We start from the raw sequence: 20,163 nt of genomic DNA on the forward strand, positions 1-20,163 counted from the left end.
ACTAGAAGGTAAACATGCTTTGAACTTTATGAAACCTATATAAGTAACACTTAGTATGTGTGCTGCCTTATTTTGATTTAATGTTTTAAATAAATTTGTTAAAACAGCTTACTTTTTAACGAATCTTCAGTTTATAGCAAACAATTAAAAAATGGTTGCTGTAACTTCAAATTTTGAAATGGACGCAGTTTGAAAAAAGAAAAATGCATTTTAAGTAATCCCTCCATGTAGTATTTAAGAAAGAATTGGATTCTGATTTCAACACTCAACGATCTCAGTGACTTTCAGTCATAAAAATGAAGCAGAGATGAGCTCTTAAAACACAGGAAACTGAGTACATCAGTCTGTGGCAATCCTCAGTGAGGATGGCTGCTCAGACCTGTAATCCTGCACTGGAATTCCAGGGGCTATGAAGGCAAGTAACCTGCCAGCACAAGACCCTGAGATCAGTCACTAACCCACCATTTGCCCACCCTTGCTTTACCGAGCAAGAACAGCCTACGAACACAAGTAAAACACAGAGCTGACATACTCTAGAAATGCATGTCTCGTTCACACATTCACCCTCTGTGTCTCACAGGGCTGACTAAGACCTAACAATCTCTCCTTTGCAACACTACTTTCATAGCCAAAGACAAATGGGAAGAGTTGCAGAAAGACATGCTATTTTTAATTTCTTCATTCCTCAATTTTGATACCATTTCTTTTGCTGTTGCAGCCATCTGTATTAAGCTTCTGAACAATTATTTACCCCTACTGTAAAGCATTTATTTTCAGTAACTTGCACACAGGAGGCTAAGCTTTAACTGAAAGATAGTTTTTTTTTTTTTTTTTTAATGAATGGGCAATCTTGTAATATATTGTGTTTCCATTTCTTGTTAGTAGCTTTAACACCAAAAAGAATTATTGCAAATCATTTTTAATTACTACACTTTCATTTAGAGAAATAGCATGACAACATGGTCTTCCTGGAGTTGGCCAACAAAGAATTTGCCAAGCACAGAAGAAAAATAGAGCTTTTGAACACTATCAGAAATAAACACTACCAGAAAAAAAAAACATTATCAGAAAAAGAAATGCATTAAATATTTATCTGGAAAAACCTTAAAGATTAAAATGTGTACCTAGTATTTTTCATGGAAATTACATTTATAAGTTGTATGGTGCTCTAGGTATCTACAGAAGCACCATATTTCTTCCTATGCACTAAACTCACAAACTCTACACTGGTGGGGTAGTAAAAGCACGATAATTTATTTGTATCAAGGTAACTGCTTTCAAGTTGTGGGTCCTAATTTACTGAGTACAAGCCTAATGTCACCGTACCATCTCAGCTAGAGCAAACACAGGATAGCATAAATCTACCGTTACTACAAACTCACCTCGTTCCTTTTTGCAGTGATGATCGGTCCAGAGATGATGTTCATTTTTTCCTCCTAAGCAGTACAACACATCCTCATCCATCACAATCTAAGAAAGAAAAAATACATCACAAAAATGTACAAAACAAACAAAAAACAAAACCCACACACAACAAAAAGCCACCACCCAACAGACACACAACTGCAAAGCCAAGCAACAACTACTGCATTTCTTTAAGCAATATTTTCATTCAGGATTTTTGAACAATTTACAACAGCAAGTAATTTAGCAGATTCTTCTTCTTCCAATACAATTTAAGAAAACAAAATTCCAGAGACATTGGCAAATTATTTATTTGAGCTCCAAGAGAACGAGAGAAATACAAGCTCAACTGAAATACAGAAAGTTCACTTTCTAATCATTGATGTTGCTTACATAGATGGATTCAGACAAAACTTGGGCTCACAGTAGAAGTTTCAGCAGCATTCTCCTATCCCATCAAATTTCTGGGTAAAACTAAAACCATTGTTCATGAAGCATGTTTTTTTTCTTCCTTCCCAGTCACATAAATACAACTGAGGTGACCAAAAATGCTTTGAGGAACAAATTGTGCTCATTACATTGAAATGGTGCCCAGTGAACAGGATCACGGGGTTTTAGTTTGTGCAAGCTGACGCAAGTAATCGAAACTAAATCAAATGACTGAACATTATTCTCAGGCAACTGTCTGCGTAGGAGCTGGCAGGAACAAGTTGAAATTCACATTGTTACAGAAATATAGGCAGCCTTAGCCTGTGCCTCTGAGTGCCTTCATTCAAATTCTGGATTTGATATCATCAAAACAAGAAAAGAAAAAGTGTTTACTTGTTTTGGTTGTGTTTAATGATCACCATACCTACAATGTGCAGAACCACCAGGAAGATGCCACAGTGGTTGAGCAACATCATTTTTACCCATTCAGAAGGGGAAACTCCCTCTGCCATCCCTGCAACCAGCTTCTGTCAGATCAGTGAGATAGGGTTTATCTATGCTTTAAAGAAAGAGATCAATATGCAGATTAATCACAAAATCTTTCCGGAAGCCCTAGAGGCTGACAGCTGCACAGTATTTTCTGCTTTGGAGGCTTGCCAGCTAATTAAATGCCTTATCTATTCAGGAAAAAGAACAAGATGACTGCCCAGACATTTGTCATTGTACCACTTCATTTCCTCATACTAAGTCCTCTGGAACTAAGCATTGGGCAACCAGACTAGGTACTTCACACACAAAGACCCAGTAAAGTGTCCTGCGTTCTTCTACCATCTTTCTGAAAGAAGAAAGAAGCAGAGAAAAAGGTTTTTTTTCTCACGCAACAGCAGCTGTAAGTGAAACAAGGTGTAATTTCTTACAGATGAGGTAACTGGAAAGATGGATAATCCCCCCCCCCCCAATTCCATGTAGGCACTCATGTTTTTCCTCACTCTGGGAGAAAGGAGGGAGGCACTGTGGGAACTGAGCTGCTTCAGTACAGTAACCAGAAGGTTACACAGCTCTTCTCACCACCCTGTAAGAGGTAAAAGCTCTGGCAGGTTAGCTATCAAAACCCAGCTTCCTAAATTACATCTTGCTTAAACCAGAGGACCACAGGAAAACATTTCTCTTGCGCGCAGAATGCTTAGCACTGCACCCAGTATAAGCCTTTTAGGACTGAAGCCTTGCTTCATTGTGCTATGCACTTTGTTTAGAAGCCTACAGCTACCACAATAAGCTGGGCCTCATCATGTCTGAGACCTCAAAAGACTACAAAAAGAGCTGAAATCATGTAAGAAGTCAGAAGGAAAGTGGACATCTGTTATTTCATCTTCCTTATGTTGCCTGCAGGAGTAAAGTTAAAAAAACAAGCAAAATAAATAGAGGTATAAGCCTCAACTAATAGAACAAAACTATCCAAAAGAGTGACACATGAAGAGACAGAAAAGTGAAAGCACAGAGCTTAGAGACCACGAATGACACACACAGGACTCACGGGCATGTCAGCTGCTAGCACTGCAGAGGCATTATATGCAGGATACAAACTGAGGAGTCACAGGAGACTTGCTGAAAAAGCTCTGTGAATGAGACAAAGATGTTTTAAACCCTGCTCCAGGACAATCTCCCAAGTGATTCTCAACTTACCATAAACTGCTGGGAGAAATAACTGCTGTCTTGCTCTTTATTCTAGTCCTAGCTGGTTTCTGTATCCCAGACACCATCATAGCTCTTTTTAATACAATGAATAAAACTACAGGCTATGGTTTCTACAATACGTACCTTCTCCCTGGGAAATGGAGGTCAGCGTATGTTCCCTGAGAACTACACTGGCTCACAATAACTGGCCAGGTTGAATTAAATTAATTTTGCTCCCTGAAAGTTCTTAATTCTCCCTGTTTTCTCCCAGCTCAAACGTTAGTTTAACTTATGCTGAAGTTTAAACAAGGCCATTTGCTCCAACTGTTTTATTCTCCTTATGCCACAAGCAGCTGTTTCAACCTGGATAGAAGAAATCTTGCAACAAAATGCGGATTCTTAGAATGGCATGAGCATTTAATAAAACATTCATAAACCTTACAATATTTTAGCATACCACCTCCAGAATACCGACTATATGAAGACTGCAATTTCAAGAGTTTACCCAGCTTCTTCTTGAAAAGCATCAAAAACACTCTGGAGGGTGCCTTAATTTAACCATAAGAAGTTACACTCTTTTTTCACCATTTTGAGGGACATCTTTTATGACTATTGAACGTAAGGTATTAGTAATGTGAATTTAAGGAAGCATCCCTTATTTCCCTGGATGATTCAGAAACAGTTACCTCTGCACTCAGGTTCTTTCCCAGTCCAACCTCTGCACTCAGGTTCTTTCCCAGTCCAACCCACCTTGGCAAAAAGCAACAATCTCTTTCCCATTGCAGAGACTTAATACATTTTCTGATTCTTTTGTAAAGTTAATGCTTTAAAGATGACTTTTTTATAAATGCCTCAAACATCTAGCTGACAGACTCTAAAGTCACAGGTCTGCAAGCTGTACAGTAATTTGTATATTCTCTCTGCCTCCCTTCTCCAACTGCTTCCCTAACCTTTTTGTCATACAGATTTTTATATTCTTGGATCTTACTTGTTACTTTTCTTTCTTCTGGGCAAATCTGGAGATGACCCTAGCTTCTAGTCTTCCATTTCCAGTTTCCTTAAGAAGATCCTTGCCTTCCCACTTCGCCCACTCTTAGGTGTCATTTACAATGAACTTCAGCCCTCCAACACCCACCTCTGTTCCACTGACCCAGTTAAGCATCACAAACACGCACACTCCAACGCCAAAAGGCAGACACACGCCATGCATATGGACAAGTCCTCCATTAAGCGCACAGCACAACAGCAGGTAGCTATTGACGAAATTTTTGCAGGATTGGAATGTAACACTTAAATACCTTGTAGACAGAATTCACTCAAACTGATGTTCTGAAAGCAGTCTGCACACAAGCGTCCACCTGCCTTTGAAATGTGAAGATGGATTGTCCAGACATCTTTTTCAACCGATGTCTCCAAATGAAGGACAGGTTGTCATCCTCATTTCAATGTAGCAATGCACTGCTCAGGTGCCACCATCGATAGTGGAACTAAGGATGAGAAACTACAGCCAATCTAACCATAAACCCCACATCAGAGTACACTAAGAGTAAGATAACATGCAAAACGACAAACCATGATGCTCTTGAAGGAATTCTTACAGCCCTGGACTACCTGACCAACCAGTCGGGAAACATGGCATGCATCTCTATCCACCTTTGCCAGTTGGAGTTACTAATGCAACTGAGAATCCATGATTTGGTGGCTGCAGTGGATTCAATTTTACTGCCTGTAAAACAAACAAACAAACAAACAAGTCTCCTTCTCCCTGCTCTATCCCATTTCCCCCTTTGTAATTAATGGACAACTACAGTCCAAAAGAATAAAATGTTTTCAGTAGACTTGTCACTACTGTGCAGAGACTAAACAGGCTTTTACATTTCAAGCCTGAGAAAGGCTGTAACTTGACCATCCAGACCAACCTCCCTCATAAATCATCCTGAAGCAATCCAAATGTTCCCGGTGCTGACTGCACTTAAGTCAGTTTTGGAACTTATACTAAATGTTTCAAGAAAAAGAACTGACTGCAATCCCCATTAACCTGGGAGGTGAGTTTTGAAATCTCTCCCCTTGAACTGTTTCTTGGTTCAATGCTATTTTTAATCATGATTTTAATAAGACCCTATTTCTGGCTAATAAAACTTAAAATTCCTTTCTTTCTGCTATGCTCACACACAAACACCTATTCCTCCTATATTTACTGGCAGTCAATCTGCTGTTTAAACTTCCCACTAAACTACATGAATCTTCTTAAATCTCAAAGGCATGAGAATTTCTTTTTCCTTAAATACAAGTTTATTTACTCAAAACAGAGGAAACTATGAAAGCTTCTGATAATAAACAGGTGAACACCTGTTTACATGTGTTGGTAGTGATAGGACAAGGGGGAAGGGTTTTAAACTAAGACAGGGGAGATTTAGGTTGGAAATTAGGAGAAAATTTTTCACTCAGAGGGTGGTGAGGCACTGGAACAGGTTGCCCAGAGGGGTTGTGGATGCCCCATCCCTGGAGGCATGCAAGGCCAGGCTGGATGTGGCTCTGGGCAGCCTGCTCTAGTGGTTGGCAACCCTGCCCAGAGCAGGGGGGTTGAAAGTAGATGATCTTTAAGGTCTTTTTCAACCCAGGCCATTCTATGATTCTATAATGCTTGCTTTTCTGATTTTTTTCATTCCCCATAAACTTAAAACTAATTATTTAAAAATTCTCTACATTTTTTAAAATACTCTTATTAAAAGTCATAAGGAAATAAAATTACATATAACCATCTTCAATCTGACACATCAAAATGCATCAAAAGATGAAAAAACTTATGACTTCATAACTATCAAAACCATGGTAAACAAAAGCACCCAAAGGAGAAGGCAAAATAGTTAGTAGAACGTTAAATAACATTCCTTATTTAACAACAACAAAAACACTTTACTGCTAAGTCAGTTTTTTATTTCTATGAGTTTATGGCTTACTACTAATAATCATTTTTGCTTCCCAGTTTTCTGGGAATAGAATGAAACCAGACTTTAAAAATTAGTCTATCCAGGTACTGACCAGCTTTTACAGGTATGAATTTCAGGCTGTAAAACATCTAATTTCCATTTGAAAATACTCAGTGTTTAGGAGTAGACCTCAAAAAAAGAAGTACTTAGCCCTTCCTCAGCCGTATTTGTTCTCAAAGCTGTGGAGTAAGATATACTTAATGGATCTTAATACTCATGAGAAACTTCTGATTTAAAATTGTACTTCTCAATTTACAGAAACAAACCAAACTACTTAACAACAGCATCCTAATAAGTTTTATTTATAAAACTAAACTATTCTTTTTAGTTCCAAGAAGTTTTCAAGTTTTCAGTTAGTATTTTAAGAACAGCATGACAGTAAACCAACACAAGAAACTAACGGATGCTGTAACTGCAAATGAGCACCAGGTTCTCGTGCTTATCAAACCACCATATTCAAGATTTTTATCTTTCCTCAAATCAGGGCTGTCTTAAGTAAGGTAAACCTTGATTCTTTCCTTAGGACTTCACATATAAGAGAACTTATTTTCCCCCGTTTTTTTGGAGACCCACACTGGATAGCACCAGAGTATTTTCCTGCTGGAGTCAAATGTCAGATTGCATCTTCCCACAAGACTCAACGCAAATGAGCGTGTTCATGCTTCAGCAGACACTATTTGGTCATTTTTTTGTTGTTGTTTAAAGGTTTTAGACTTTCCTGTTGCAGTGTTGTGTTCTACATCTTACTGTTTCAAACCATCCAGGATCCCCCTCGTGGTTCATAATCAACCACTAAAGCTTTGTCCCCTGAATCTAAAAAAAAAAAAAAAACCAAAAACCCAAAGCAGCTTGGCTTGAGTTTTCTTCAGTTACAGGCACAAATATTAGAGTTTTTTAGAGTTTTGTTATAAGGCAGATTCCCTAGACTCTCCTCCTGTTGATTACAGAATTTGATGACAAGTATACTACTATGTATAGTTATACTTAATCAGTTTACATATACCATTGTGTATGAAATTACTTGAAAAGACCAAGATCCTATAAACTTACCTACACTTGACGTGATCCAGAGATTTCTACCTTCTACATACTAAAAGCTTTCCTTCATTTAAAATAATGCCATGAGCTAGTTTGTGCTGTATGACCTTTGGTCACAAAGGATTTTGTGCAACAAGGCTCTTCATAGTCCACTGTTTTTCCCTGTGACTGAAGAGACTAAAAATACTGCAGTAAACAACAGAAAAAAGCAGTACTGGCTGTATTCCATAGCCAACAGGACACACCAGAAGGATCACTTGAAGCAAGTGTAGATCAGCATCTTCCATCTGGAAGACATCCCCCAAAAGATGGCAACCAGTGAAACTGGAAAACATCTTTGGGGATTTTTTTTTATTTTTTTAAAACAGAGAAGTATGCATTCTCTTACAAAGGAATTTGCAGCCAAAAACAATACAGTACTCTTAACTGAGTTACTGTGAAGTTAGAAAAAAACTATATTAACACATGAAAAGTAAGAGCAATCAACTTGTGAGGCTAGAATTTTATTTTTCCCATAATACATAAACATAGCATATTCATCAGAAAAATGGAAGTCCAAGTTGTTGGTATGAGCTCAAACTTGCTTGTGCCCAAGAACTTGCCCCGTATTCCAACGGAATGTGATGTACTTTAGCAAGTATACATTTCTTAACATTAAATCAATTCCACCTATTGGAACACTTCTTTCAACTGTACTAAACACACCAATTTGGAAAAGTTAGAGACAGACTACAGCATATATCAGAATTGTAAATTAGTGATACTTGGCTTTACAGGAGGCAGTCCTCAATTCCTTTTCTTTCAGTGTCAACTGTACAAGCTTGTAAGAGGAGATGAACAGTGGAAGTTGTTCTGAAGAATAGTGCTTCATCTGCAATACTGAAATTTAGTCACTGGAAGAAAGACATACCTCTATCATTATTCAACAATTTGACAAATCTAGTATCAAAAAAGCCTAGCTGCTATTATATCCATTTAACATTAAAACACTGGAAAGCAGACATGGAGTTTTCATGTGCCCCAGAAGAAGACTGCAGTTTTCATGTGGGACGGGTGTCACATAGGTTCCTCATACTGTCTTCTGTATGTTGTTGGACTGGGTGGGTGAGGTGACCAATGTCTTTCTGAAAATTACTTAAACCTTTCTGAAATTTCTGCCTAAGTAGAAAAAAAAATATGATTCCTACAACTTAACTGAAAACTTGCATCTGAACAGCATTTCTTGAAGTAGCTTGCGTCCTTATCTGCACATAGGATACCCGTTTACAGAAATTACTTACTTTACTATGCAGTTACGGGTAGAAAAAGAAAGCAAGAGTCGAACTGCTGTCAAACCCATTAAAAAGAAGATCAACTATTTTACTCATATATATTTAAAATAATTTACTCTCCCAAAATAATGTACAATTTCAAGCAGTCCACATTCTTGGAAGGTGTTTGATGAAACACTATTAAGTTTGAATCACATTGCACTTAATACGCTGAAATGCTTTAAACTTCTGACCTGCAGCAAAAGTGCTTGTAACCATAAGTTTTTATTTAGTATATGCACTAGGTAGACAACCTAGAACTCTGGGCTGTCAGCTGCAAAGAGTCTTGCTTTACTTCCTACGGCCACCTCCACCACCAGCGAGCATGGTAGCCACCCGAATGAAGATGTTCAGTGTATCTGTGTAGATACCCATGCACCTAGGAAAGAAGAAATGAAAGTTAATCTTGTTGAACATAAACAGTATTATTTTGCATTTCATACCATTTAGTTTTAAAAAAGCATCCATCAAGGGTCTCTAAGAAAACTCAACTATACCATGTCCTCTACCCTCGTTGAGTAGAAACACCCCTTTATTTTCTTACACCACCTCTGCCAGCAGCATCTATTTGCAAAAATCTTAACGGAGGCTGTGCTCTTCTTATAGGAGACCTCTATTTCTATGCTTTATCATCAACTATTTGTCTCCATGAATTTAGAAGACAACTAGTGTTCTATTTTATTGACAGAAGGCCAGATGCAAGGAGATAAACAATTCACCTAAGATCAGATAGACAACATGTACAGTAAGGCAGTTACTTGTTAGTCAGACTTGCTCTTTACTGAGGGTCAATTAATCCTTCTTTCCCTATCACATTTTCTTCATTTAGAGTGATAGAGACCAGTGAATATTAAGAAACATCAGAAGAGTTAACATACTTCATCTCAGTTGATACTGAGAGGTATTTTCAGAGAACAACTATAAATCCTCTCAACAATGCTTCGGAAAACAAGTGCTTTTTGGGAAGCTAGTATTACTGGACATGACACCACATTTTCAATCCTGTTTCTCTCAAAGCAGATGCTTTCAGTTTTAACTCCACTAGTTTTTTTCACATGATGTTCCTAAACCTTATGATTCTTTCCATTTGATAGCAACACACTTTTGAATAGTAAACAAAGGTCTGGCTCTTTGTAAGACATACTGCCATACAGCTCAAAGCTAATTCTTACACATACAGTGAGATCAGAATACTTACGCATTGATTGGGTCATACTTTGTCACTCCATAATAGGGAAGAGTCTCTGCACGCTTGATGACATGCTGTGTATCGTACAGCAGGAACATGCCAAAGAGTACCAATCCACCATAAACAGCTACTGAATACAAGCCAGCCCCAAAAGCAGAAGTAGGAGGCAAGAACATGGACCCTGGAGAAGAACATAAAATAGCCTTGAAGAAAGCTACTGTATTTGCTACTCTGAGTAACGTTAAAAAACTTCAATTCCTGTAGCATGTCTTTTTCAGTGACTACTCAATTCTCAATTTGCAGTGCATTTTTGATTCAAGGAACTTTAATACAGCAACAGAGGATGTCTCATACAACCCAACACAGTAATTTTGAACTCCGTAGGGAATCATGCATACTTTTCTTCACGTGAAAGTACTTGTGTTCCTGGGACTTTCATACAACAATGCCCAGAAACATGCAAGGGAAAAAAACAAGTGAATCAGAAGCTAGGGTAACATTTACTGTTCTCCCGATTCACTGTCAGTAGTTAAACAATACAAACCATTACTGTCAGCCATTCATCAAATTAACACTTGCCAGAAGCATAACTTCATTTTCTGTCTTCAAGAAGAGTAACGGAGTTATCGTCTCTAGAAAAACTGACAGACTAGCCTGTAACTAAAAGCGAGCTGCTAGCAGTTTAAGTTTATAAGCTACTCTATTTGACAGTTAAAATAATACTTTACCGATTGAAGAGGCCAGAACAAAGCCTAAGCCTATTCCAAGTGGTCCTCCCATGTTCAGAAATTTTTCACTTGGAGCACACATGGCCACAGTTGAGAGCCCTCCGACGATTCCAGCCGTGTACCAGGCGGCTCTGATCAGCAGAGGACCACCCAAGAAGGCTAGTGGAGCCACCACCGCACCCATGACACCTAGCCAAAGGAACACAAAACCAGTAAGGTTTGTAACAGCTCTGGTAAAGACACCACCTGCCAAAACAACGTTTCAAGTCAGATAACATGACTCAAACTAATCCACTTAACATAACGACACCAGTGCACACACTTGCCAATTTATCGCACTACCTTCTAGATAAGTGCACAATCTTAAATTCAGTGACCTACTTTCCTCTATTTTTGGAGAGTACTTTAGTGAGCTCGTCTTTGGAAGAAAGCTTAATACCAGACAACATACTGATCTCTTCAAGAACAGCTGTTAAGAGATACTTTGAATGGATTAATCAAGTACAAAATAGCCATAGGAACGCTCAAAACTGAGAGGCAGGACAGATTTTTGCAGTAGGAATTAGTCCGGCAATTAAGTCAGACTTTTTGCTAGAGTCTTGCATGAAACCTATACCTATTCCGTTAACGTCATACTAGATCAATAACATATCACTGAAATAAATTCAACTTCTTAACAGAAACTTCAGCTCTAGAGAGACTAGTACAATTTCAGTGCCTAAAATGTCTGTCTAATTGTTATTTGAAGTATGCAACATCAGTAAGACACTGATCTGTTTCTTGCAAACCCATCTTTGGTTTGCAACCTGACTGGAATGTGTATTTAAGAAGCTGTTATTTAATAATAAAACTATATTTTTCTGATCAATTTCCAAATATCTTCCTATCCTGTACAGATGAATTTTAGTAAGTGTAGGCAACAGTGCTTGCAGAAGCTATAGTGCCAGAAAGCAGTCACAGAAACAAAGCCGGTATTAATAAATCAGTTCTATCCAACATGTACCTCAGGTTCAACTTCAGCATGACTTTTACAAGATTATGAGAAATTAGAGGTACTTTAAGGACACTTAAGAAATCCCAGTGGGCTCTGAAAAATCTTAAGTCTCCAGTAGCTGTACATAATAATTAATTATAATATCAAAGTTTTGTTCAAGTAAGAATGTGGTCACACAGGAACATACAATTTTATAATGAAAACTATAGCCACATACCTGAATGCATCATCCAAGCAAGATGTTTAGCTGCTGGACTATTTTCGTAGGATATGGACCTGACCAACATTCCAGCACCAATCATAGCAGCGAAAGTTGCACCTATTGCCTGTAAGAAGAGCAGTAGAGAGCTCAAGTTGGCATAAGAACACACGATTTCCATTCTACCACATGATTTGTTGAACCTCCTGGTCTCAAAGTCAATAAACTGCTCTTTTTGGAATTACGCTAAGTCATAATTTGAATATTTGCCAATTTCTGTACTATTCCGGTAAAATCTTTGCAGATCCTAATTTGCAGTAATTCCCATTTTACTTATACCAAGTCTGCTAGAAATCCAAGTTTAGTGAGAGATGGCAAGAATCTCTTATTCGTGTAAGGAAAGCATACAGTTCCTCCACTTAATCTCATTTTCTTTAAGGTACCTGCAATACTAGCTTTATTTTTTTTCTTGTACATTTCTCCACCCAAAGCCAGTATTCAGTTCACACGCTTTTACTATTGCCTTTTAAAACCTCATTGCCTCCTCTTACTTTTCATTCTGAACCCAGCAGCTAGTCAACTGATCAGAGACACACATAACTTTGGTTTACCACTAAAGAAGCATTATTAATTTGATCTCTGTAAAGCTGTGTAGATGCTAGCATTTAACGATTACTATTCTGCTACACTTAGCACACCTAATATGTAGGAAGCAGACATTTTGTTAGCAGCTCGCCTGGATGATTTGCTTACCAGTATCACTTTGGCCTTGGCAATCAAGAGCTTTGGAAGAGTTACACAAAATAGCACAGGGAGGAGTACAAACACACAAGGATCTCTAATTCCATTTTTAGAAAGCTACAGAAATAGTATTGCTAACCTCAAATGGCCACTTGCAACAGGTTCATATTTACATATAGCTGGTTAGCAGAGCACAGCATTTTATGTTGTGTACACAGTGTGTCAAAAACTATCAATGAGGTACAGAAGGTGCACATCAGCATGCAATTAGATGTATCAAATTATAAAACACAAAGTATCATTAGGGAACTTCTGTGGTCTTTAAAGATAATGACAATAGCATAAGCAAAGTTTCACCTTCCTTTTCAGAAAACAGTTTACATTTTGCATTTTTGATATCAGCCACAACATTTAGGGTCATTTCTCAGTGAATTTTTTATATAACGTGAGCTTACCAGCCAGGAGCCTTTTGTCATAAGGCTCATGAGTGCCGGAGATCTGCTTACTGCAACAGCTGACAGTGCTGTCAAGCCAATACTTCCCGCAAAGTACATGTAAGTAGAGTGAATTCTGTCTTTCACATACTGTGGCCAAATACTGAAAAAAAAAAGTAGTTGTACATATCTATGCAGTTATCAACACCAGAATGAAGACCAACTGAAAAAAAAAGCACATCCAAGCTGTTAAATATACTCATAGTTATGGATAGAAGTGAAGTATCATAAAATTGTGTGGTTTAGCAACTTGTATCATGAGTTCACCTTACAACAGGGGTCTGAACTTTTAGATCTTCCCCACTACCTGCAGGTATTACGTAACAACTCTAGCAACACTGTGATTTACAAAGAATGCTAATGACAGTTCAATTCTAAGGAGAAAGTATACACAGGAGAAAGTTTACATGCAAAAGAATAGATTTTTTTTCTAAATATGGAAAAGTAGAGAGTGGTGTGCGCATATAAAAAATGAGTTTAAGGAAAAATGTCTATAGATTGTGTACTGGGCAGTAAGCAGCCTGCAGAGCAGCTCACAAAATGCTGAGTCACCATGCACACGTTTATCTGGTATCACAAGACACGCATGTCATTTGGAAAGCTCTAACAATATCAACAGAACTAGACAGGAATGAGAGCTCCTCAATACAATGAATACATTTGTATTTGGAAGTGACTAATAGTAGAGTAAGCAAATCAAGACATCGCCAGCATCACTTTCTCCCACGCCTATGCTTACCAGTAACTGACTTAAGTCTAAGTAATTAGATGCTGTCATCAGTGAGGTTTTTGTTGTGCAATACATCTAAGTTTAAAGAGTCTAAACCAACATAAGTAGTGTATTTAAAGGGAACTCCTTTACACATTCCTTACAGAACACTGTATTAAATTTTAATGAATAATCTCAGAGGAACACAAGGCAAAGTGGTCTTAATTGTTTTACTCTTCATAATTTATGAATTATTTGCATGTGGCACACCTAGAGTTTCAAATTTAGCAATACAAAGGAATTCACATAAATCAGTATCTATTTAAGTCTGAGTTATTTAAATTCTGCTTTCAGTTATATACTTTAAAATCCTGCATGGCCAGAAGCAAAGGCTCTCTGTCCAGAGATTAAGAAAAGTAAGCTACATGCATATTAGGAGATACTAGCTAGAGAAGGGACAGAAAAAAGGAGAAGGGAGATTCACTTCCAAGTGCTCTTTACTTAAATAAGCTATCTTACTTACACAGCTTTTTCAATAGCTCCGATCTCACTGGACATGCCCATTCCATAGTAACAGAGGGCCCCCAGGCCAACAGCAGCCCCTCCAGCAACAACGAATTTTCCCAGACGATCAACTGTAGGAAGAAAAATCATGCTCTCATGACTGCTTTTCTTGGACAGTTAACAGCATTCTCACACGGCTTTGTTTTATCTGTAATACCTGATCCATGTTAGGCTTGTTACAGCTTCACTTAACTTTGAAAGTCAATGTGTAACCACTTCTGAGATAACTACACATGAAACATTCTAGATTAAGCCTACCAACACCATGCAGTTTCATAAAACAGAGTAAGAATTGAGACCAGCTAGTATCATGGCAAATTTATTAGCCTTTATTACACTAACAGCTGGGAATTCTAACACAAAGGCCAGTTAACAAGTCCTCCAACATAAGAGTTGCTGATATTGTGTCCCTTCCTGTCATTCATCTGCCTTTAACATTTGCTCAGTCAAGAGTCTTTGATATTAGGTTAGATCCATATCAGTTTCAGATGCGATTTACAAAGCTCACAGGCAACAAGCCATGATTTACCATCAGCTACTGTCTGATTTTTAGACATACTAAAGTGTCACAATACAAGTAAAAGTATTTATCAGCTGAGACCAAATGCTGTCACTTATATGATTCTTTTAAGAGTACATTCTTCTTTAGTACGCTATAGCCATGGTGTTCTCCTCTCAATTTACTCAATTCTACTTAACAATTCAGTCCTGTTAACATTCGTTTACAAGTCTTGCTGAACTACTGATATCTATCTTAACAATCCCCTTGTGACCCACTGAGAAAAAGTTCTGATTCACGCTAAGTGTACCAGCAAGCATAGTACATCAATACCTTACATACCCACAGCATCCTAGACCTTTTCCTTTCTTTTTTTCCCCCTTATTTGGCAAACTCTACACAGTGCAGAATATTTCCTTGAAACAGTATACAAAGTAGCTGGAGCAAAGTATTAGCATTATTTTTAAGACACCTGTAATCAAGTACTAGTCTCCATTAAGAAGCAGCCAAGTTTGATTTTATAGTTCCCACCAGCACCACTAAGCAGAGATAACAACAAATGTCTTGTGAGAAACTGTGAGATATTTCCAGAACATTACACAGAAAGACAAGCAGAGAAACTGTCTCCAGATTGCTGGTAAATTTAAAATAATAAGCAACGTTTTCAGTCTCCTTAGTGGTTTGAAGGAAACCATTTTCTTCAAGGAAGTTTTAAGATAAGCTTCAAAAGATTAGGAGTATATAAAGCAGAGCTACCCTACCTTTAAGCGCAGTTTCTACAGATGGCTCAAATGCTGCTTCTTTAATTTCCTGGCCAATCTTCCCACGCCTTACGCCGGTTCTTACTCTAGTAGCATAACACTGTTATATTTAAAGGTAAAATAAAACAGATTCAATTAAATAAAACAGGAGACATTCCTTATGGTGAACTGTATTGACAGATTAATAACAATCCATTTCTGAGAGAAAGCAATTTGCTTTTAACACACCAAAGCACTGCCATTTACTTGCTACACCTGCTATTGCTAGTCAATTTATTTGTGCTTCCCTCCCAAATACGTGAAACAACAACGCTCAGAGAAAACAACTGAATATTAAAGTTTAGGAAACTCTATAGGAAACATTTACACACAGAAGTAGTACAGAACCAATGCAGAAGTTGAAGTTAACAGTTCTGCTAAAAAAAACATTTAATGTTTGCATTTCTATTCTACTCCCACCGTATTAAGCAAGGCCATAAGACTTTATTTTACTTTTCATGTAAAAACATACTCTTTATTTACTTAACTTTACGTTAAGAAAACCCACAACATTCCTGCCCACTGAATTTGGGAGAGCAGCGTCAATTCACTTTTGTACCTAATCTTGATTTTAAGAACAAACCTTGAATGAAGGCCTATAAACTAAAGATTTATGGCTAAGAAGCTCCAAATAAATACAGTGTGTTGCTCTACTGAACTCTTCGCAATCTGCAAGAGGTGTAAAAACTCCTATTTTAAGTTCAGAAACTGCTTTTGAAGTCTTTACCATTTTCTCAGAAATTTCTGAATTATTATATGGGCACTTGACCAAGGGATTGCTCAAAGTAGCTAGTTTGTTTTAATACTAAAAAATGAGATCTACAAGCATTACTACAAGCATCAGCTGATCTAGCAATAAAATCCAGGAAGTCTACCAAAGCATTTCAGGCAGTTTTTTTTTTTCCCCACCTAACAACATCTAACTCCCCCATTATAATTATCTAGCATTCCTCACAAAGCAAAAAAACAAAATGCAAACAAGACCACCAAAAAATCAGAACCCCACCAAAACAAACAAGCAAAAAAATCTCAGCCTGCAATTTAGGGTGTTTAAAACAGTTTTCTATGCTTAAGATGAAAACAGAAAGGGGAAACAACTATCTTCTCTCCATGAAGTCTTCGGATAACGACAGTTCAGTTTTGAAACTGCCAGTAAGACTCTCGATAGTCCTGCCAGATTTTGAAAATTACTCTGGGCTGGGCAACAGCTCTAAAGACATACTGGGACTACTGTCTTTAAAATTAAATTTTGTATTTAACTTAATATTTAAGACTTGTAGTAGGAAACAAGGACTTAGGAAGAGGTAGAAACTTCTGCTCTGCCTACCTTGCACAGTAAGGCTTGCCCAATGCTAATTACCTGCTTCAGGTTCTTCTTCTAAGAATTTAAATGGAAAATACTACTTCAATTACTTCTAAGCATTCTGTTTTTGATTTACGTTATTCCTTCAATAAGTAAGAGTAGGTATCTCAAACAAGCCAAAGGCTTAGGAACATTCAAAACAGGTTTTCCATGCCAAGCAATTCTCTTGGCAAAATACTCAGCCCTTTGACATTTACCTTACCTGGTTAGGCTGCCACAGCTTGTATGCTTTTATACCGGAATTCCTCAACGCCGGGGAAGCTTGAGTAATGGTGGGGCGGAACGCCTGGCATGGTAACGTCCTCAGGCACACTAGCCTTGCAGCCAACATGGTTGCTTAGATAGTTTAACAGTGTTCCTACAAGTACATGAGAAAATTTGTTTTACTGTTTTGTTACAAGGCTTTCACACAAAACCCATACATTTACTACTTATTCTCAACTACTCCATGCCATATAATAGTAAAACATAATAATTAGAAATACTGATTCTTGAGTACTGTAATAAGAACTACAACATTCTTAAACATAATTTAACTCTGTTATTCCATCCATATCTGTTTTCCATTTCTGTTGGTTATCTCCTGCAACAAGGCGCTTACCAAAAAACAGAAAAACACATCACTTTTCTTACACGCAAGTTACATCAAGAGCCTTTATGTATTTATGTTTGAATTACTTCGTCAACTAATTTTTGTTTTGAAAAACACTGCGTGAGCATTCTTCCTTTAAAGAGTGTAAGATCTTCCAACTCTACATAAACTTCAGCCAGGTGTAACACCAAATGACTAAACCTTGTAACACATGTGATGGAAAGAGTTTTAGGAAAGGTTGTTTCCTTTTAAGTTACTCTCTTGATGAATTAATAAGCTTTATAGACTCAGATTCCAGTCAAGGTCACACCCAGAGCAGGAGCTCAGGTTACCCCGTAGCAGCTTTGACCAGAAGACCCTGACGTAACTTATGGACCTATCACCAGCGCAAGGGCACAGCAGCCTCCAGGCTCGACAGGCAGTGTAACACTGGAACTTTATCCTACTTCCACAGCACTGCATGCGTCACGCACAAGGAAATCGAAGTCCTTGTCGTTCCACCCACCCTGTGACTTCACACAGTTCCTGATGTCAGAAGACACGCCAATTACAAGCACTTTTTTCAAGCAACCCTTCCTAACTTAGGCATACGTTCTCAAATGTAACTTGCATGCTCTAAATAACAATAACGTCAATCACGCAGAAGAAACGAGTACCCACACTGCTGGAATTTAAAATTCAGAACGGAGAAACGAAAGCAGAAAATAATCTTGGTTCTAGAAAATGTCGGTTACGACAGCCCAGCTACAAGAGCCTACGTGTGTGACCGGAAATGCGCTGAGCGCCTCATCCCGCTTCCTCCCCCACATCCCTCTCTTCCCACCGAATAACGCATTTTCCAGAACTTGCACTGACTTCGCTGTTTTTTTAAACTAGCGTTTGAGACAAGCCGCCTTAAGCGTTAAGGACAGGAACGCGGCAGCACAGAGCTCGGCAGTCGGCCCGGCCCCGGCCCGGCCCCGCGGCCCCCAGGCCCTCGCCCCGCGGGGCAGCCGGCTCGAGGAGGGCCGGGTGAGGGCCGCCCGAGGCGCGGCGCCGCGCAGCGCCCACCCCGGGGCCGATCCCGCCGCGGTGCCCCCGAGGCCGCCCACCCCCGTCCCGCACCTGCGTAACCGCCCCGCTCCGCGCCGCTCCGCCAGCAGAAGTGACGCAACGCCGACCCGCGCGCCCACGCCGACTGGCTGGCTCAGCCCACGTGACTCCAGAGCACGCACGCACCATTGGCTCTGGGAGGCGAGGGAGATATGACGTCACGCAGTCCCCAGGACGCCGGGAAGCCATCTTTAACGCGGGCAGAGAAACTTCTGGTAGCTGCCTCCAGCAGGGACCCTGCTGAGGGCGGCGCCATTTTGAGGGCGGCGCCATTTTGAGGGCGGCGCCATTTTGAGGGCGGCGCCATTTTGAGGGCGGCGCCATTTTGAGGGCGGCGCCATTTTGAGGGCGGCGCCATTTTGAGGGCGGCGCCATTTTGAGGGCGGCGCCATTTTGAGGGCGGCGCCATTTTGAGGGCGGCGCCATTTTGAGGGCGGCGCCATTTTGAGGGCGGCGCCATTTTGAGGGCGGGCCCCGCCCTGCAGTGCCCGGCGCCCGACGCCCGCCGCCCGCGCCTCACGGAGCCCGGGCGGCCGACAGCCGCCTCAGCCCGGCTGCTCCCCGCGGGCAGCGCTGCCGGCCCCGCTGGCCCCGGCAGGTGCCGCTGTGCCGGCAGAGGGCGTCAGCTCTGTGAAAATAAACGAGCGAGGCTCGAACACTGGAGCTCGGCCGTACCCCTCCATTTTGTCAGCCACCGAGCCTGACAGAGCAGGGAGCGAGGTCCCGGCGACGGGGGCGCAGCCCCGGCCCTGCTGCTGCTGGCCGCACTCCTGCCAGTGCCGCCTGGGAGGCTGAGTCTTGCCCTTCTTGTCGTGTCCATAACCTCGACACCTTTCCCTTTGCTTCCCTTTGCAGCTGAGCAGTCGAGTCCAAATGGGGTGCTAAATCTGCCCCTTTGGTAACGCCTTGGAGTGGTGCCTCTCTTCCATGTCAATATATTATGTGCGTCAGGTGCAGATAAACACGCCAGATAAGCACAAAATACGGCATTATGTACATAAATTAGAGAAATCATAGAATTGTAAAGGTTGGGAAAGACCTTCAAGATCACCTGGTCCAACTATCACCCTACCACCAATGTCACCCACTAACCATGTCCCTAAGCACCACATCCAACTTTGAACACCAGCTCCCCAGGGACGGTGACACCACCACCTCCCTGGGCAACCTGTTCCACTGCCTGACCGCTCTTTCTGAGAAGAAATGTCTCCTTATTTCCAACCTGAACCTCCCGTGCCGCAATTTGAGGCCATTCCCTCTAGTCCTGTCACTAATAATCTGTGAATAGAGACCGACCCCCAGCTCCCCACACCTTCCTTTCAGGTAGTTGCAGAGAGCAATAAGGTCTCCCCTG

The 20,163-nt window shown here is 40.0% G+C and overlaps 2 protein-coding genes across 13 annotated transcripts in view; both read right to left on the minus strand.

The window, feature by feature from the left end:
• Nucleotides 1–7,875, minus strand: part of CDHR1 (cadherin related family member 1) — an 81,549-nt gene extending 73,674 nt beyond the window's left edge. For 4 of the 9 annotated variants that reach the window (XR_010832906.1, XM_067000734.1, XM_067000735.1 and 1 more), the window contains exon 1: nt 1,383–7,875. The gene's annotated coding sequence lies outside the window, so the exon portion shown is untranslated. The remainder of the gene's footprint in view (nt 1–1,382) is intronic. The other 5 variants (XM_067000730.1, XM_067000728.1, XM_067000731.1 and 2 more) reach the window with 4 other exon arrangements.
• A 147-nt stretch (nt 7,876–8,022) lies between these two features.
• Nucleotides 8,023–18,976, minus strand: GHITM (growth hormone inducible transmembrane protein). Of its 4 annotated transcripts, XM_048074912.2 has the most exons (10): nt 18,822–18,976; nt 17,328–17,483; nt 15,724–15,823; nt 14,423–14,534; nt 13,152–13,293; nt 11,974–12,082; nt 10,763–10,951; nt 10,044–10,215; nt 9,100–9,224; nt 8,023–8,428 (listed from the first exon to the last, which is right to left on the minus strand). In XM_048074912.2, the coding sequence occupies exons 2-9, from the start codon at nt 17,454–17,456 to the stop codon at nt 9,137–9,139; spliced, it is 1,041 nt and encodes a 346-aa protein (XP_047930869.1). In that variant the 5' UTR covers nt 17,457–17,483; nt 18,822–18,976; the 3' UTR covers nt 8,023–8,428; nt 9,100–9,136. The 4 variants fall into 4 exon arrangements, with proteins under 4 accessions (XP_047930869.1, XP_047930868.1, XP_013030522.1 ...); XM_048074911.2 differs by having other exon boundaries at nt 8,023–9,224; XM_013175068.3 differs by lacking the exon at nt 18,822–18,976 and adding an exon at nt 18,573–18,722 and having other exon boundaries at nt 8,023–9,224.
• Between the last annotated feature and the right edge of the window lie 1,187 nt (nt 18,977–20,163).

This window comes from Anser cygnoides, chromosome 7, assembly GCF_040182565.1.
Source record: "Anser cygnoides isolate HZ-2024a breed goose chromosome 7, Taihu_goose_T2T_genome, whole genome shotgun sequence".
Classification (NCBI taxonomy): Eukaryota; Metazoa; Chordata; class Aves; order Anseriformes; family Anatidae; genus Anser; species Anser cygnoides.